Source organism: Myxine glutinosa, chromosome 10 (genome assembly GCF_964187855.1).
Source record: "Myxine glutinosa chromosome 10, kmMyxGlut1.1, whole genome shotgun sequence".
Classification (NCBI taxonomy): Eukaryota; Metazoa; Chordata; class Myxini; order Myxiniformes; family Myxinidae; genus Myxine; species Myxine glutinosa.
In genome coordinates this window covers 34,925,049-34,941,681 of record NC_136270.1, presented here as the reverse complement: position 1 = coordinate 34,941,681, position 16,633 = coordinate 34,925,049, and the positions used below count along the sequence as shown (strand labels likewise).

Genomic DNA, 16,633 nt, shown 5'->3' with positions numbered 1-16,633 from the left:
TGTATCAGTGCAGGCAGGCAGGCAGGCAGCAGGGTGCAGGCAGCAAGAGTGCGGCCGCACCGCTCAGGGCACCTGCACACTCCCCTCGCACAAAAGACCATGGTCCATGAGTGGGGAGGCAGACAAAGCAGAGGTTAGCGGGGGGAAAGGGCGCAAGGGTACACATCAACACAAGGCAATGCGACATGAAAGGCGCAGGAGAGCGAGCTGAGAAAGCTCGTCCCTACTCGTACGTCACCCCCATGTCAGCCTACACTACCCTTGCCCTTCCCCGTATTTACACTTTACAAATTTACAAATTCGTCTCTACTGTCTCGTCCCCCATATCTCCCCTAATGCCAAATTCGTTACCAATCCCTACCAAGAAGGAAGGGATGGAATCAACACAATGTCACCCACGTCAAGATGCGTCTTACATTCCAAACATTGCAAAATCTGGTGTGGAGTCCTATCACCTCGGTGAGTGGATGCGGATAGTGAGAAGAGATTTTCTCCTAACTATCCTTCTAAATGACATTAACACTTTAACTACCCGGGGTCTAGCCCTGCCAATCCAATTGGCCACTTTACACTATGTGGTTCTAAAAACCAATTCCCATTGCCCATACTGTGGTGCTCTCCCAATTTTGGGGTCTCACTCCCCCCATTTTTCCATCTGTGCCCTCGCACAATTTCGGGGCTGGGTCGTGTGGCTCTCCCAGCAGGTATACTTACCTGCGCACCTCCGCCACTGAACGTCACCACCCGAGCTTGCCTAGCTCCTCACACTACACTAACCGGGGAAGGCCCTCCCTGGCACTTACCCCCTCAATGCCCACCTCGGCATCGGGCAACCCGGGTCCTTCCCATGGATCCTCGGGCCCCACTGAACTCTACACAACTCTACCTGGCTCCCAGAGCCTACCTGCGGCCTCACCTGGCCGACAGACTACCAGTGGCGGAGTGCTCAATAACCACACGCACTAACAGGCTCACACGCCCAGCCAATCCACTTCACTTATGCACCCCTCTAAGCACTTCATTGCTACTTACACGCACCACAGATGTCAATATCCAAACAATTTACCTACTCCCTCTACCTAACTTTAAACTACCCTCCCTGGGTATTCGTGAAGGGGTCCATCCTTCCCCCTTCACTCCTTCGCACCATACACTCCACTCCACTCATTCCACACTACTCACTCCACACCATTCATTCCAGACCATTTATTCCAGACCATTTATTCACTGGCACCCTATGCAAGGCAATCACTCAATACACAATGACACATCCTCAATACTCCATGCATACACTTTCACACACACACACATCGCTCTCGAGCATTGCCTCATTTGCTCACCAGCACTTCAAGGACTTCCATTCACAATGCCTCATTTCCGCCTAAACCTCAAGCTCATACACACAGCACCATCTAGCTATCTACTCCCTTCTAATACTAGTGCTTCCCGTCATCCCTTATACTAAGCACTCCCTCGTCATTATCATCCATCTAATCTCTTTTCGTCCCCACTACTTGTACAATGTCACTATTTAAATCTCAAGTCTCATATGGTCATCTTTCTAGATTCCTATCAATTATCCTAGCCCTCCCTCGGCGAACTTACACTGCCAAACCCCATAAATCTATAGCTCATGTGCCCAAAAATGAATGGTACAACTACCATTCCTATCACTACCACTACTAGTTGTCCATTAAACCTGAGCCTCTCGGTGCGGGAAATACATTCTTACTTCTCGGCTTCGAAAAACCGAGCAATGCATACTGGTGGTCTGTCTCCTGTTGGTTGGGTCCGTCCGGCATTTTCGATTCTGCTGAGGAGGCATACTCGAGCCGAGGTTCCAGGGTCCATCCTGGCGCGGAGCCTTTCGGTCTCCGGCCCGATGACCCAACATCCCCCGGTTGGAGCACCGTGCCCGCCAGGGGGCGAAGATCCGACCTGGCCTTTCTCCCCCGGAATCGTGCCGTTATCCCCTTGCGCCACGGCTCGGCACCGACCAAACAGGGCGGAGCCCGGCCCGAATCGTGCACGGCACTCCATGCAAGAGCGCCGCGGCAATGATCCCTGCTGGCCCCCACAGCACACAAAGAACACCACGCCCCGAAAGCTCGCGTCGGCTGTACGTCGGCCTAAGCGCTGCCCCGGTCAGCGTCGATGCTCGAGTCGCATTCACACATCCACACCTCACGACCCTTTCTACACTTACCAAACGCGGCGCTCCAGCGCCTCCCATACATCCCATGCATTCCGTCACTGCACTCTCTCGTGCACACCACCCAGGCGCACTCCCACACTCCGTTACACACCTCTCTCGCACATCCTGGCGCACTCATTCCATTCGCACACTCCGTTACATCCTCTGTAACAACCATTGGTGTGCACTCTTTTGCTGCACACCCAATCAGCGCACACCTACCCACGGGTGTGCAATCTCCCGCTGCACACCCAATCACGCGCTCTGGTGTGCACTCTCGCACACGCTCCTCAACCAACTCTGGTGTGCATTCTCGCACACTCTCTCCAGCCATTGCACACTCTGTGTCACACTCACTCTCCGGCGCACACCTTTTCCTCACACTCACGCCATTTCCTTTCACACAGCGCACCACGGACCTTCCACAAGCGCCCGGGTGACGCCGGGATACCAAGCGCACGAAAAATCCTTTCGCGCCAAACCTTTTCGCGCCATATACAGCCCGGCTTACCTTCGGGATCCTTTTCTCCACACGCAGCTGCAAACTTTCATTGGGGTTAGGAAGTACGGCATCATGATGCGAACACAGATTTTGTACACTTTCCATCTCTTCCTCCCGCGATTACTTTTCTAAGTCCGCCATTTCTTCAACCCCAATTTCCACCATAATTATTTCATTTTCTCTTTCCTCGACGACCGCTGGCACTAATAAAATTTTCCCTTCTACTTCAGCGGTCGTCGGCTTTTCCATACCCCGTGTCGCGATTTCTATACCCGTCCACGCGGCTGTGCTTTGCTCAACCTCGCTTAACCCGCGCTCCTCAAGCCGCGCTACCCCGTCGCATACCCGTGTGCCTTTCCCGCTCGACCTGCGGTCTCTGTCCTTCCCCAGTGCTTTTATTTGGCCACCTATTCTGGTTCCAAACCCTGTTAACCCCTCGTTTATTTCTCTGGCTTGGCCATTCACGGCCTTCAACTGGCCCCCTAATTTGCTTTCTAACCCCCCAATTTGACTTCCCAATTGCTCCCCCATTCTATTTTCCAAATTACTTAACCCGTCTCTCAATCCCCCAATTTGACTTCCCAATTGCTCCCCCATTCTATTTTCCAATTCCCCAATTTGCTTCTGCATTCTGTCCACCCCCAATTGTATGGCTGTCTGCAGCTGCACAATGAGGTCCTGCATATTCATCCCTCCCATTTGCGCAGCGGGCGCGGCCCTCGTCGCCATGTGCGAGGCGCCGCCATTTTGTGCGCCTGCAACCCCGACTGCTGCATCCTCTCCAATTCCCTCTTCCATTCCTCCCAATTGTTCCACTTCTTCCCGGGGGTCCTGGATTGACTCTAATTCCTCCTCATCTACCCCCACCGGCATCCGATCGCCTTGGCTATCCATGGCACGATTCAAATTTGGGTGTTAATAAAATTTCAGCCGCTCGTAATTTGGACCAAATTTGTCCACAATATAAAAAATTTGGTTCGGGTCCCAAATCCCACTCCTGACACCAATTGTTACGGATCTCAGACATCGGCTCTCCCTTTATCAAAGGGGGGTTAATCCCCTTGTCCTCTTATCTGGCCGACGCGACCCTGGAAGTTATAACGTTCCTTCCGGTCGGTGGTAAATAGGGTTGTTGGTCGAGTTTTAGTCCTATTACCAAAGTACTACCACCGACCGTGAAGCAAGGGAATAACTCCCGCTCGAATCACGGATATTGTTGGACTATTGCCGAGCGGATAGCAATCCGCGATCCGAGCTGTTAACAATGGCTAACCCGATTATAGCGGTTCCGAATCGTGCCGCGTTTACCCAATGGAGAAAAGACTAGGACGATCGGATTAAGGAGAAACCAGAAAGAACAGGGCAATTTATTACACTTTGTACAAGAAGAAGAGGAAAAGAAAGAATGTACAAGAAAGAAAGAGGAAGGAAAAGCACACAGGGCAGCCTTAGACAGTCTTATTCTATTCCCTTGGACTCGGGCCCACTCGCTCTCAGATTCGGTCTCAGACTCCAGACTCACACGGGGATGCAGATGGTAGGGTGGAAGGTCCGGCGATGGTGTCCAGGCTCCAGTCCGGCTCCGGTCCAGCAGACGAAACCCGGCAGGCAGCTCTCCATGTAGTGTAACGCGAGCGGACAATTATAATGACGGGGGAAGGCTGGTATACTGGCGTACGTAATATGCGCACCGGCACTTTGACTCGCGCTACCTGTCTTACTCGCCCCCAGGCGCCACCCCCCCCCCCCCCCCCCCCAGTGTCCTGCACGCTGCAGTTCTTAGCAATGCGTGCCGCGCGCTCGCCCGGTCAGCCCTCTCGTAAAGCGCAATTCCTTCCAATGCCAATCCCTGGCTTCAGTTCTTTCGTAAAGCGCACGTCCCAGGTCAAGCGCCTCTCTCTCCCCGCTCAGACCTGAAGGTCAACCTCCTTCCACGGGTGCAGTTGCGTCAGTACTTCTCATAAGCCAACCTTCCAACAAGTCCTTTGTAATCAGCGCCAGCGAGTTCTCTCCGCACAGTCCTGTTCAACGAGCGCCGCTGCATAAGTCCTCTCACCAAGCGCGATTCCTTGCAGTCCTTTCAACCTTCCCCAGCGAGTCCTGAAAAAGGGCTTTGCGTGCGCGCTTTCATAACCTAGCCAGCGAACGCTCTCGGAGCCCAAACCACGCCCGGTCAGGCGACCTCACCTCAGCCCTGGTTGGCTGGTTATGGCTTACTGGCCCCGCCTTGATGGCTGGTTGACGTGGCCGCACCTTCATCCTGGCGCTCCGCCCCCTTTTCGGGCCTTACCTCGTGGGTTTCCGGGCTGGTTTGGGCAGAAGCCCAGTGACGTGGCGAACACTGCTGGCAACCTAAAGGACGAGGGCGAGTACAGACTGGCTAGCGCATAATGGCGTCGCTTGAAAGGGAGGCTGCCAAAATGAACGGAAGAGCCTACTCTTATTTGATTGACGCAACGCAGATGCAATTATTGGGAATGGCCTTATCTAACACATACTAAGAAATAACTGACGTCCTATGGTGACCTACGTGTTGCTTGTGGCCTATCTATGGGGTGCAACCTTTAACCTTTAATGATGTTATATGTGTGGGTTCTCAAAACCGCAACAATATATATATATATATAGCCTATACATATTGTTACGTGGTCCTCCCTGGGACCACCCGGTCTCGGTGACCCCCCGGACCCTGAGAGGAACCCCGCCAGAAAGATATATGATTTATACGCTTTCGTAACGCAATCAATACTAAGTAAACCCACCAGTGGACCAACGAAGGAAACAATCCAAATCAATAAGGAAACCACACCAAGGATCCGGATCAATCAACAATATATTCACCCCTGAGTAGAATCATCAACAACACAATACTTCAATCCTCCATATGCATTCCTACAATACTTCGAAGATGGCCATCTTATATATTCCCACCTTGCCCCCTACTTACGGCACCCTCAATGGTCAATGTCTCTCACAATGTCTCTGGGCCCCTCCCGACCCCGGTGAAGGTCGATTCGCGCCGGCGAATCGCGATCTCAAGTCAATGGCCGAACAAGGTCGACTAGGATGGCGATGTTCGCGCCGACCCTGCGCCTCAGTAGCTCGATCTCCGCATGTGGGCGGTTGAACAGACACCTTCCTGACGTGCTCCAAACGTGCACGTCCCGTGACGGGAACAGCTGCTGCAGCGGACCCCTTCTCGGCAAGCCACCGAGGTCGGAGCGGTGATCGCGGCCTCTGGGCTGTGAACGGCTCGCCAATTGCGCGAAGCCCCAGGCGCCACCCGTACTCGTTCTCGTAGACGTTGAGGCGAACTGTGCCGGACGCTTGGTTCCGTCCAGGAACCCACGGCAACCGGACCCGTAACAGGTAATTACCCCGCGCAGGTAACTCCTCTCGCCAGACGGGCTTTTCCAACAGCGTTCCACAGCAGGTAAAGGGCGACTTGACTCGCGTCGGAGCTGGTCGAAGACGATGGCCGCTTTTCTCTCCCGACCTTGTCTTACTTTTTTCTTCCGGTTCACGATCCCATTTCCGGTCGCGTTGTTACCAGGAGCGCTTCTAACCATTTCACCACAACAACCTTTAATAGAATAAACATTAATAAGAAATGACCTGAATAGTAATTCACATAAATCCGGAATTCGTAACAATATATATATATATATATATATATATATATACAATTATACATATATAAAGCTGTTTTTTTTGTTGTTGTTTTTTTTGCTGTGCGATTTTATTGTAAAAAGTCAGATTTGTCATAATTTACTCAAAACCTTAATTTATCTTAACCAGAACTGTTTTTTTTTTGTTTTGTTTTCATTAAAAAAATCTTGTGTTCATGGGACCGAAATTATTCGCTTGGTATCATTATTGCAAAATGATGCATATATTATTCTTGTTAATATTATCTATCTATAATTCCAGCAATCTCTGTGTGTATGTTTGTATGTTTGTATGTTTGTATGTATGTTTGTCTGTGACCGCTGTTTCTCGACAACTACCGGTCCGATATACTTGAAACTTGCCAGGTATATTGCTGGGGACCCGAGGATGTGCCTTTTCAAGGTTTTAAATTAATCGCAGAAGTAGTTACCGAGCTATGTCCAAAAAACGATTCAACCAATCAGAGAGCAGCGAGCTATCACGTGTGCCGAACGTGGCGAACAGACTCTGCCTCGGATGGCACATTTGAGAGCGTATTCATTTATTTCCCGTCGGCAAACTATGTTGCCGTTAAACTATGTTTTAAAACTAATTAAAACTAATTTGCGATTCATCGTAACTGCGATTTGCGACCTTCCGGACAGTGAGGACTGCACTTCCGGCAGCCAATCACAGAACGCGTTATTGCGTAGGCGTGGCCGATGTGAGAGCGAGCTGAGCCCAGCGCGTGCGCCATTACGGTACGTAATTCGATTTCTTCCGGAGAAAATAATAATTTCTCGATTTCTTATGCGCATTATTTCTCCCAATTCAGTCAGAGCGAAGGGCGGAAGCGAAGAGCGTTGTTTTTTTTGTTTACGGGCGTACGGGCGGGGTAGAGCGTACGGGTAGCGTTTTTTTTTTTTTTTTGGCAAGGAACGGGCACCCACGTACGGGCATGCCCTAGTTAATATCAATTAATATATGCTTTGTTATATTATTGTTGTTTTTGCGATTTAATTTGTAATTAGAACGCCATGCCATGGAAGGACCTATTAAACTGCTTTATACACCGTAACATGTGCGTTTAGAAACATGGGCATTCTTCTGGATTATTTGTAGTTAATTAGCCGAATCAACTCAGCAGATCATAACGTTCATTTTGGTGTATCACATTCCACATCAGAAATCTCCAGTAGGATTCCACAAAAAACATGCCTCACACACACACAAACACACATGCTCACAATCACAAATCATGCTCACATACGACCTGATGATTCTATCGAGCGTGAACATAGAAAAACGAAGCATTTTGTCTGGTTATTGTACTCAGGAACAAAAAGGAAAAGACGGCATTGATGATTGAGATATCAGTACCCAGCGATTTTGGCATAAACAATGCAGAAATCAAGAAAATGAGCAACTACCAGGACCTCAAAAATGAGGTCAAGAGATCTTGGAAGCTGAAGAGCATCGAAATTGTACCAGTGATAATTGGAGCAACCGGAATGATGAAGAAGAACCTCACAGATTTTAAAAACCATCCCTGGGAATATTACCACAAATGAACTACAACTTGAAACAATCCGGGGTTCGGTGACTATACGATCCTGAAAAGATCCCTTGGAACAAAACTCTGAAAAAGTTGAACAGCTTGGTCCATGAACCATGATCCCTTACCAAAGAGGAAGTGGATTCTTTGGGTACTGGGAGGACTCCTTTCCACCTCCTGAAACCCACAAATGGAGATAACAACCAACGACACACACACACACAGTAACACACACACACAGTAACAAACACACACACACAGTAACACGCACACACACAGTAACAAACACACACACACAGTAACAAACACACACACACACACACACACACACACACACACACAGTAACACACACACACACACAGTAACAAACACACACACCCAGTAACAAACACACATACACAGTAACAAACACACACACACAGTAACAAAAACACACACACACACACACACACACACACACACACACACACACACACACACACACACAAACACACACAAACACACACACACAGTAACAAACACACAAAACTGCAAAAAAAACTCAGTTTTTCATGCTCTTCCAATGGTGCAACTCTCCTTGCCCACTAATATCCATCCAATAAGCCACCCAAAGTCTGATTCATGGGAAAAAAAAACTTGAGGTCAAACTTCAAAGAGAGAAAGAGAGAGAAATCTTTGACCCCCCTCACCCTTCCCTGTTAGTATTATTTTACTGCAGCTATTGCTCCTTTAGCTTTAGCAAGAACTTTCGGGAACTGAGTGGCATGCTGACGAGGACGGGAGTGTCGTTGAAGCTGAAGGGAAAGGTGTATGCTGCATGTGTGAGAAGTGTTATGATTTATGGGAGCGAGACATGGGTAATGAACATAGAGCAGCAACGAAGGCTGGAAAGGGTGGAAATGCGAATGGTTCGGTGGATGTGCGGAGGATCGTTGAGAGAGAGGAAGACAAATGATGAATTGCGAAAGATGATGGGAATAGAGCCTGTGATTGATGCTGTGAAAAGAAACAGGTTGAGATGGTTTGGTCATGTGTTGAGGAAGGATGAAAGTGACTGGTTGAGAAGAGTGATGGAAATGAATGTAGAAGGAAGTAGAGGACGGGGAAGACCGAGAAAGACTTGGCTAAAGGTGGTGGAAGAAGAAATACGGGCAAGGGGGTTAACAAAGAGAGATGCAGAAAATAGGGCAAAATGGAGAAGATTGTTATGGGGCCCGCAAGGCTAACCCCCGCTCGAGCAGGGAAAATGGCCTTAAAATGCCTGTTGTGTTGTGTTGTATTGCTCCTTTAGCATTCAAAGCTTGAATGTTCTTTGCATAGCATGTTTTTATTTTGCATTGCAGTCTGCATTTGTCCTCTGCCTGGATGTTGGGAAGTCCATGGGGCATGGAAGTCTGCAAGAAGAAAGTCACATTGAACTAGCCAAGAAAGTAATCACCCTTTTTGTCCAACGGAAGGTATGTTCTTTTCGGTTTTAGCAGCACACAACTTGTTCCACCTTCCATAAAAATGTAATTTAAATGATTTATCGGCCTTAAACACTGGCAAAAACATCTTATGCTCACTGCTAATAGCCCGTCTTAATAGCAATTTATGAATGGAGATAAACCGCCGATTAGGCTGTGAAACATATCTCCAACATCCAGTTGCAATGATGCACTTGCATGGAATCGCAGCGCCACGGACAATTGTTGGAGGGGATTAAGCGCATTTCTCCTCATCATAGGTTGATCCAGGTCATCTTACGATAGATTCAGCAGCCAACGAAATTATTACTTCGAGAGTTTGTAACTCCGGAAAAAATCTCATATTGTCATATTTCTTCATTGCATCGAAACCTCAAAGATTCTCGATGCACGTTTGCCACCTTTTTGGTCCTATCCCATTCTGCCTCCTCTTGAGCTCATTCAAGCAAACGTTCCATGTAAACTACCAATTATAATCCATGCAATATGCTTGATTCAAGGCCTTGAACGCACTCTTAAACATGCCCTTGTCGACGTGTAAAAGTTTTTTTTTGTTATTTGAACGCTTGCGATAAGGTTTTGATCTGCTTTTGGTAATCACTCTTCGGCGATTGGTGACTAACTTTGAATGGGTGATTATTGCACGAATAGCGATGCAACATGCGTCTAACTCTTAAATGCCTTTCGTAAATTCGGCCCATAGTGTTTATTTCATTGAACCTACAGTTGCTGTTATGGTTATACATATATTGGTGATTTGTGAGAACATATGATTCCATGATCTTTCATGCCCAGGCCTGAGAGAGCCACACCTGCATAGTTTGCACCTTTTTGGTCCAAATAGCAACTACTTTGGGATCTTCTGGCCACTCAAACATTCCGTGGTCCTCTGACTGCAGCGTATTGTATCACACAGCTACACGCCTCTTTGCAAGCACAATTTTCTATTAAATTGGTTCCTCACTCATTTACAGCACAGTGTACTTTGTCAACAGAAAAAAAAATGGCTACCCAATAATTATGTTCGACTTATGACTTAGCATGCCAGGATGTGCTGATCTTTCCAAGTACACGATCATGATCGTACAAGTCTGTTTTGGGGGTAATATGCATGATTTGAATTTCAATCTTTTAAAATGGTGGACTGAAAATTACACATCGAAACACCAATATTTGCTTTATGGATGTCATAACTTCTATTTTGCATAGAAATGGTCGCTGGGAAAAAAGACTGCATGAGCTCTCCAAGATCATGCAGCATCAGCACAGCCATAAAATTGAAGTCGTAGGTGTTTGCATTGCAGAGAATAGTTGATGTAGTATATTTGAATTATTGAATTCAAATTGCTAGGTATTTGAATTATTGAGATTGAGCTGTATGTCCATACAGTGCATCCGTTAATATCCCAAATTCCTATTTGAATACATTCGTCCCACCCACTCGGCCATCTCTCAGTCTTTAGAATGCAGTGTGAATGAATTCTCATGGCAAGACCTGTACGTTCATTGCTGTTATCATAATGGGGGTGGGAGTGTTAGCAGTAGTAGTACTAGTAGTATTAGCAGCAGTATTAGTAGTAGTAGTGGTAGTAGTAGTTGTTACCGCCGCCACCGAAGGTGGATTGAGGTTATGTTTTCACCCCTGTATGTCTGTTTGTTTGTCTTTTGTCTGTGAACAAGATATCTCAAAAAGTTGTGAACGGATTCGGATGAAATTTCATGGAGACTTTGGGTATGTAATAAGAACGAAATGATTAGATTTTGGTGAAGATCTGGATCTGGATGTGCGAATCCTTAAGTGATTCTTCGCCATTTGAGAGATAGGGCAAAAAGCGATATGTAGCATGATATCTCAAAAAGTTGTGGACGGATTCATATGAAATTTGGTGGACAGATTGGGTGTGTGACAAGGACTAATCAATTCAACTTTTGTGAAGATTCTAATCCGAATCCGGATCAGAGAATTTTATAGTGATTCTTCTTCATCATTGAGCGATATCGGGCTAAACCAATATTTAGCACCATATTTCAAAATGTTGTGGAGGGATTCGGGCAAAACTTGGTGGACAGGTTGTGTGCATGACAACGATAAATTGATTCGATTTTGGCGAAGATCCAAATCCGGATTTGGATACGAGAATTTTTAAAAATTTTCTCAAGTGATTCTTCACCATTGTCCACCATTCTTCACTTCAGTGATAGGGACAAAAGTGATATATAGCATGATATTTCAAAAAAAACAAAAACTTTTTCCATTGCATGTCAAGTACCCTGCTGAAGTTGACAGATCAAGGATGCACCTCGATGTATCTTCTTGCATAAGGTGTTTTCTGAGAGCAAGGACGAGGTGGCGCTCGTGCTTTTTGGATGTGAGGAGACGCGGAACTTACTTGCTGGGGAAGATGATAGCTATCAGCATGTGGTGGTGCAACAACCTTTGCAGCTGGCGGATTTTGCGCTTCTGGAGTATGTGCAGAGCTTGCGCTGCAGCACCCTGCAAGCTGATTGTATCCTCCTTACGAGCTGCTCGTGTTGGTCAGGAAAGCGAAAGTGGAATCTGATATTTTCACTTCCTGCACCCTTTGCTTTTGTAAAACGTCCACCCTCTCCCGTAGGACATTTTCTACAACAGTTTAATTTTCTTTGCAGTCGGAGCCTGGAATATTACCTGCAGATTTTATTCTCGCATGTTTCATCACTTTTTTTGTTTAATCAATGGGCCTTTATTTCTCCAAATCGTATTTCATTCAATACAGCTTGTATAATACTTTTTAAATGTATCTTTCATAAAAAACAACACCCTGTACCATACTCGATTTACGGAGTGTCAGTGCTGCTCAAGCAGTTTCTGGGCAAGGGTTATACTGGGTGGTTTGCCATTGCCTTCCCAGAATTTTTTGACGGTGCTCTCCCCTTTTAAATGCTGAGTGTCACGCAAGGAACCAGCACGTACCATTTCTTAAGTTTTGGTATGGCTCGGCCGTGGTTTGAGCCACCGACCTCCCAACTCGGAGCGGATGCTCGAACCATTACGCCACTGAGTCTGTTACCTCATTAATAACGATATGTTATCCACATGGTAATACTTCTGCTGACAACCAAGTTCGTTGGAGTAGAAATCACTTTTGGGGTCGGCTACATCGGGGAAGAGCAATGAAAATTGGTTAACATCCTACTGACATTGGTTAGACTCTAGTGTCGTGTAATTTAATGCCAAATGTGTTGCTATTTTTCTTCAACGTAATGTTTGCATTGCGTTTCTCAATTTGTCATGATTTATTGACAATAACCAGGGATGGCATGCAGCGTTCGATCTCAGTGCTGATGTACTTTCACAAGGCCAGTAGTAACACCCACTGACCACAAAAAGGTCTCAAATGGCTGGTCCAGCTGGCCAATGAAACAAATATCGCCAGGGATAGGCAAGGGAGGCACTGCCGCCTCAAACATTTAACCAACCTGGGCAACGATATATTTACTTTTACTTGCAGACATATTATTTGTGATTCTGCAAGCAAGGTACTCCATAAATGTAACTGAGAATAATAACAAGTGAGGAAAAATATCTCTTCCGTGTTAGTTGCTGGAGGAGGCAAGCGGTATATCCTCCCTTCTCCACCACAATGATTAGCCAATCGTATTCTTCCATGGATTCATAGTCACCGTCACCAGTAGATCTACTTTGAAATTCATCTTTTTGTGACACTCATCAATCGTGTTGCCCCAAGGGTGATAACCAGCAAAGGCACTCTGGTTTTGCAGCATTTTAAATGTTGCCACAATGTTTTAAACCAAATAGCAACGTTGCATCCACACGATTGAAGAGCCAAGCTTATGGGCCACACCTACTTCCTTGTCCTGGCCTTCATTTTGATGTCATGGCTCAGGGGGTTGTGTGTGTCATGTACAGTAGCTCAGTAGCCAAATTGGTAAAGCCTTGTTGTGTTAACAGCATTACCCTCATTAGTGTGGCTTCAATCCCCACAACTCCTCACAGTGAGATTGTGATATGTGTATCAAGAGTGGTCTGGTGTTCTTAGACATTCATTGACATTAGATCTCACTGTTTGCTATCTTAAAGTGTGGTCATTGTGTTGGCTGCAGCATCTACACTATAAATAAATTAATGTGTCCACCAAGAGAGTGGCTTCAATTCCCATGACAGCTGACAGTGAGGATTTGGTTGTGGCTTGCATATCAAGAGTGTTCTGGTCTTCTTAGGCATTCCTTGACACTAGATCTTACTGTTTGCTATCTTAGTGTGGTTGTTTCACGGCTGCAGCTTCTCCACTGTAAATATACAGTCGTGGCCAAAAATATTGGCACCCTTGCACTTTTTTCAAATAACTCACAATTTCCTCTAAAAAGAAGTTGAAATTGACAAAAGTATTTGGTCTCCACAATTCTTTATTTCACTGTTAATATTACAGAACCTTTGTTTTTGATTCAGAACTTAGTATATCCTTTTAAATCAGAAAATAAACAGAAATGGCATTGACAAACTTATTGACACCCTCGACTTAATATTTGATAGCACGGACGTTGGACAAAATAACTGCAGTCAAGCACTTCCTTTCGCCACGAATGAGCTTTCTACACCTCTCCACTGGCAGTTTGGCCGACTCTTCTTGTGCAAACTGCTACACCTCTCCTAGATTTGAAGGGTGCCTTCTCCCAACTGCTGTTTTTAGATCTCCCCACAGGAGTTCAATGGGATTTACATCTGGACTCATTGCTGGACAATTCAGAACAGTCCAGCGTTTTGTCTTGAACCATTCCTGGGTGCTTTCTGAAGTGTGTTTGGGGTCATTGTCCTGCTGCAAGACCCATGACCTTCGACGGAGACCCAGCTTTCTGACACTGGGTTGAACATTGCGCTCCAAAATGCTTTGGTAATCTCCTGATTTCATGATGCCATGCACACATTCAAGGCACCCCATACCAGAGGCAGCACAGCAACACCAAAGCATCACTCAACCCCCTCCATGTTTGACTGTAGGGAAGGTGTTCTTTTCTTTGAAGGCTTCATTTTGTTTTCTGTCAACATAGAGATGATGTGCTTTACCAAAAAGCTCTAATTTGGTCTCATCTGTCCACAGGACATTATTCCAGAAGGATTTTGGCGTGTTCAGGTGTGTTTTGGCAAACTCCAGTGGGCTTTCTCAGCAGTGGGGTCCTCCTACGTTTCCTACCATAGAACTCCCCTTCATTGAGTTGGCGACAGATAGTGCGAGTTGAAACTGTCGTACCTTGTGTCTGAAGGTCAGCTTCAATCTGTTTAGCAGTTGATCGAGGTTCTTTCTCTCCACCATTCAACCAATCCTTTGCTGCAATATTTGATCAAGTGTTCTCTTGTGACCACATCCAGGGAGGTTGGCTACAGTGCCATGGGCCTTAAACTTCCTGATAACATTGCGTACGTTGGACACAGGAACATCAAGGTCTCTGTAGATGGACATGTAGACTTGAGATTGTCCATGCTTGGCTACAATCTTGTATCTGACCTCCTCAGACAATTCTCTGGTTTTCTTCTTTATTTTTCTCCATGCTCATTGCGATACACAGTGACACAAAACAGCAGAATGACTCCTTTTCTCTATTCAAACTGGTTGAATGAATGATTTTTATATTGCAGGCACCTGCAACTCACCAGAGGTGAGTTCAAATCCAAAGTAAAGGAGAATCACCTGCTTGAAATGTCATTATTTCTAACAACTTCTAAAAGGTTCCAATAATATTGTCCAGGCCATTTTCGTATTTCTCTGTGGAATAAGGTAAGATTTAGTAATTCTTTCAGCTTTTTTTGTTTTGTTTCACTGCAAACCAAAGAAATACATATGTGGATACCAAAATATGTTTTAATTTCAACAATTTTCTGGAAGAAATGGTGCATTGTTTGAAAAAAGTGCAAAGTGCCAATATATTTGGCCATGACAGTATTTATAACGATGTAATAATGTGAACGGAGGCATATCAGTCAACATCGTGACGTCAAAGAGTGTTGTTCTAGTTCAAGATATTCCAAATAGTTTATTTGCTCTGCCCAGTTTTGGTGCTGTGGTTGAAATTGAATTGGTCTGTGTCTTCCAGCCGCCAAATTGCTTGTTTTTCTTTAATAGACAGTTCTCTGATCTTCCTGTTGGTTTATATACTACATGACCAAAAGTATGTGGACAATCCGAACATCGAACATCTCATTCCAAAATCATGGGCATTAATATGGAGTTGGTGCCGCCTTTGCTGCTATAACAGCCTCCACTCTTCTGGGAAGGCTTTCCACTAGATGTTGGAACATGGCTGCGGGGATTTGCTTCTATGCAGCCACAAGAGCATTAGTGAAGTCGGGCACTGATGTTGGGCGATTAGGCCTGGCTCACAGTCTGCGTTCCAATTAATCCCAAATGGGGTTGTGGTCAAGGCTCTGTGCAGGCCAGTCAAGTTCTTCCACACTGATCTGGATAAACCATTTCTGTATGGACTTCGCTTTGTGCACGGGGGCATTGCCATGCTGAAACAGGAAAGGACCTTCCCCAAACTGTTACCATAAAGTTGGAAGCACACAATCATCTAGAATGTCGTGAAAAAAAACGTGAAAAAGCTGAATGCCTCAACTCTGTGTTTGCCTCTAAATCTTGTGTCCCAAACCCATCCCTCTCTGTACCCACCGTACCCAGTCGTACCCAGCTGCTCCTGGACTCTGTGTCCTTTCCTCCTGACAAGGTGGAAAAGTTTCTGTCAACCCTCGACTCTGATTCTGCAACTGGTCCTGACGGCATCAGCCCACGGGTCCTAAAATCATGTGCTTCCGCTCTTTCACTCCCTCTTTCTGTTCTCTTCACCCTCTCTTTTGCTCAAGGTCATCTGCCATCTGCTTGGAAATCAGCCAACATCACCGCTTTGCACAAAAAAGGTGCAAAAACAGATCCCAGCAACTACAGACCAATCAGCCTTCTCCCAATTATCAGCAAAGTCATGGAATCCATCATTGCTTCAGATATGAAATCTTTCCTCTTCTCCAATGGCTTGATCTCTGATCATCAATTTGGTTTCAGACCTGGTCACTCTACTCTGGACATGCTGCTTCTGCTTTCTCAACAATGGATGGAGGTCCTCAACGCCAAACAGGAAATTAGAGCCGTCTCCCTTGACATTTCACGTGCCTTCGATACGGTCTGGCACCCTGCTCTGCTCACCAAACTCTCCTCCTTTGGTATCCATGGAAATCTCCACGCATGGCTGGCGGACTTCCTCTCTGGTCGTAGTCAAC

The 16,633-nt window shown here is 46.2% G+C and overlaps 1 protein-coding gene across 2 annotated transcripts in view; it reads left to right on the top strand.

The window, feature by feature from the left end:
• XRCC5 (X-ray repair cross complementing 5) overlaps positions 1-16,633 on the top strand; it is a 156,447-nt gene that overhangs the window by 31,266 nt on the left and 108,548 nt on the right. Inside the window, exons 2-3 of one of the 2 annotated variants that reach the window (XM_068127466.2) lie at positions 9,244-9,357; positions 11,690-11,873. In XM_068127466.2, coding sequence (XP_067983567.2) covers positions 9,244-9,357; positions 11,690-11,873 — 298 coding nt within the window. The remainder of the gene's footprint in view (positions 1-9,243; positions 9,358-11,689; positions 11,874-16,633) is intronic. The other variant, XM_078785549.1, reaches the window with a different exon arrangement.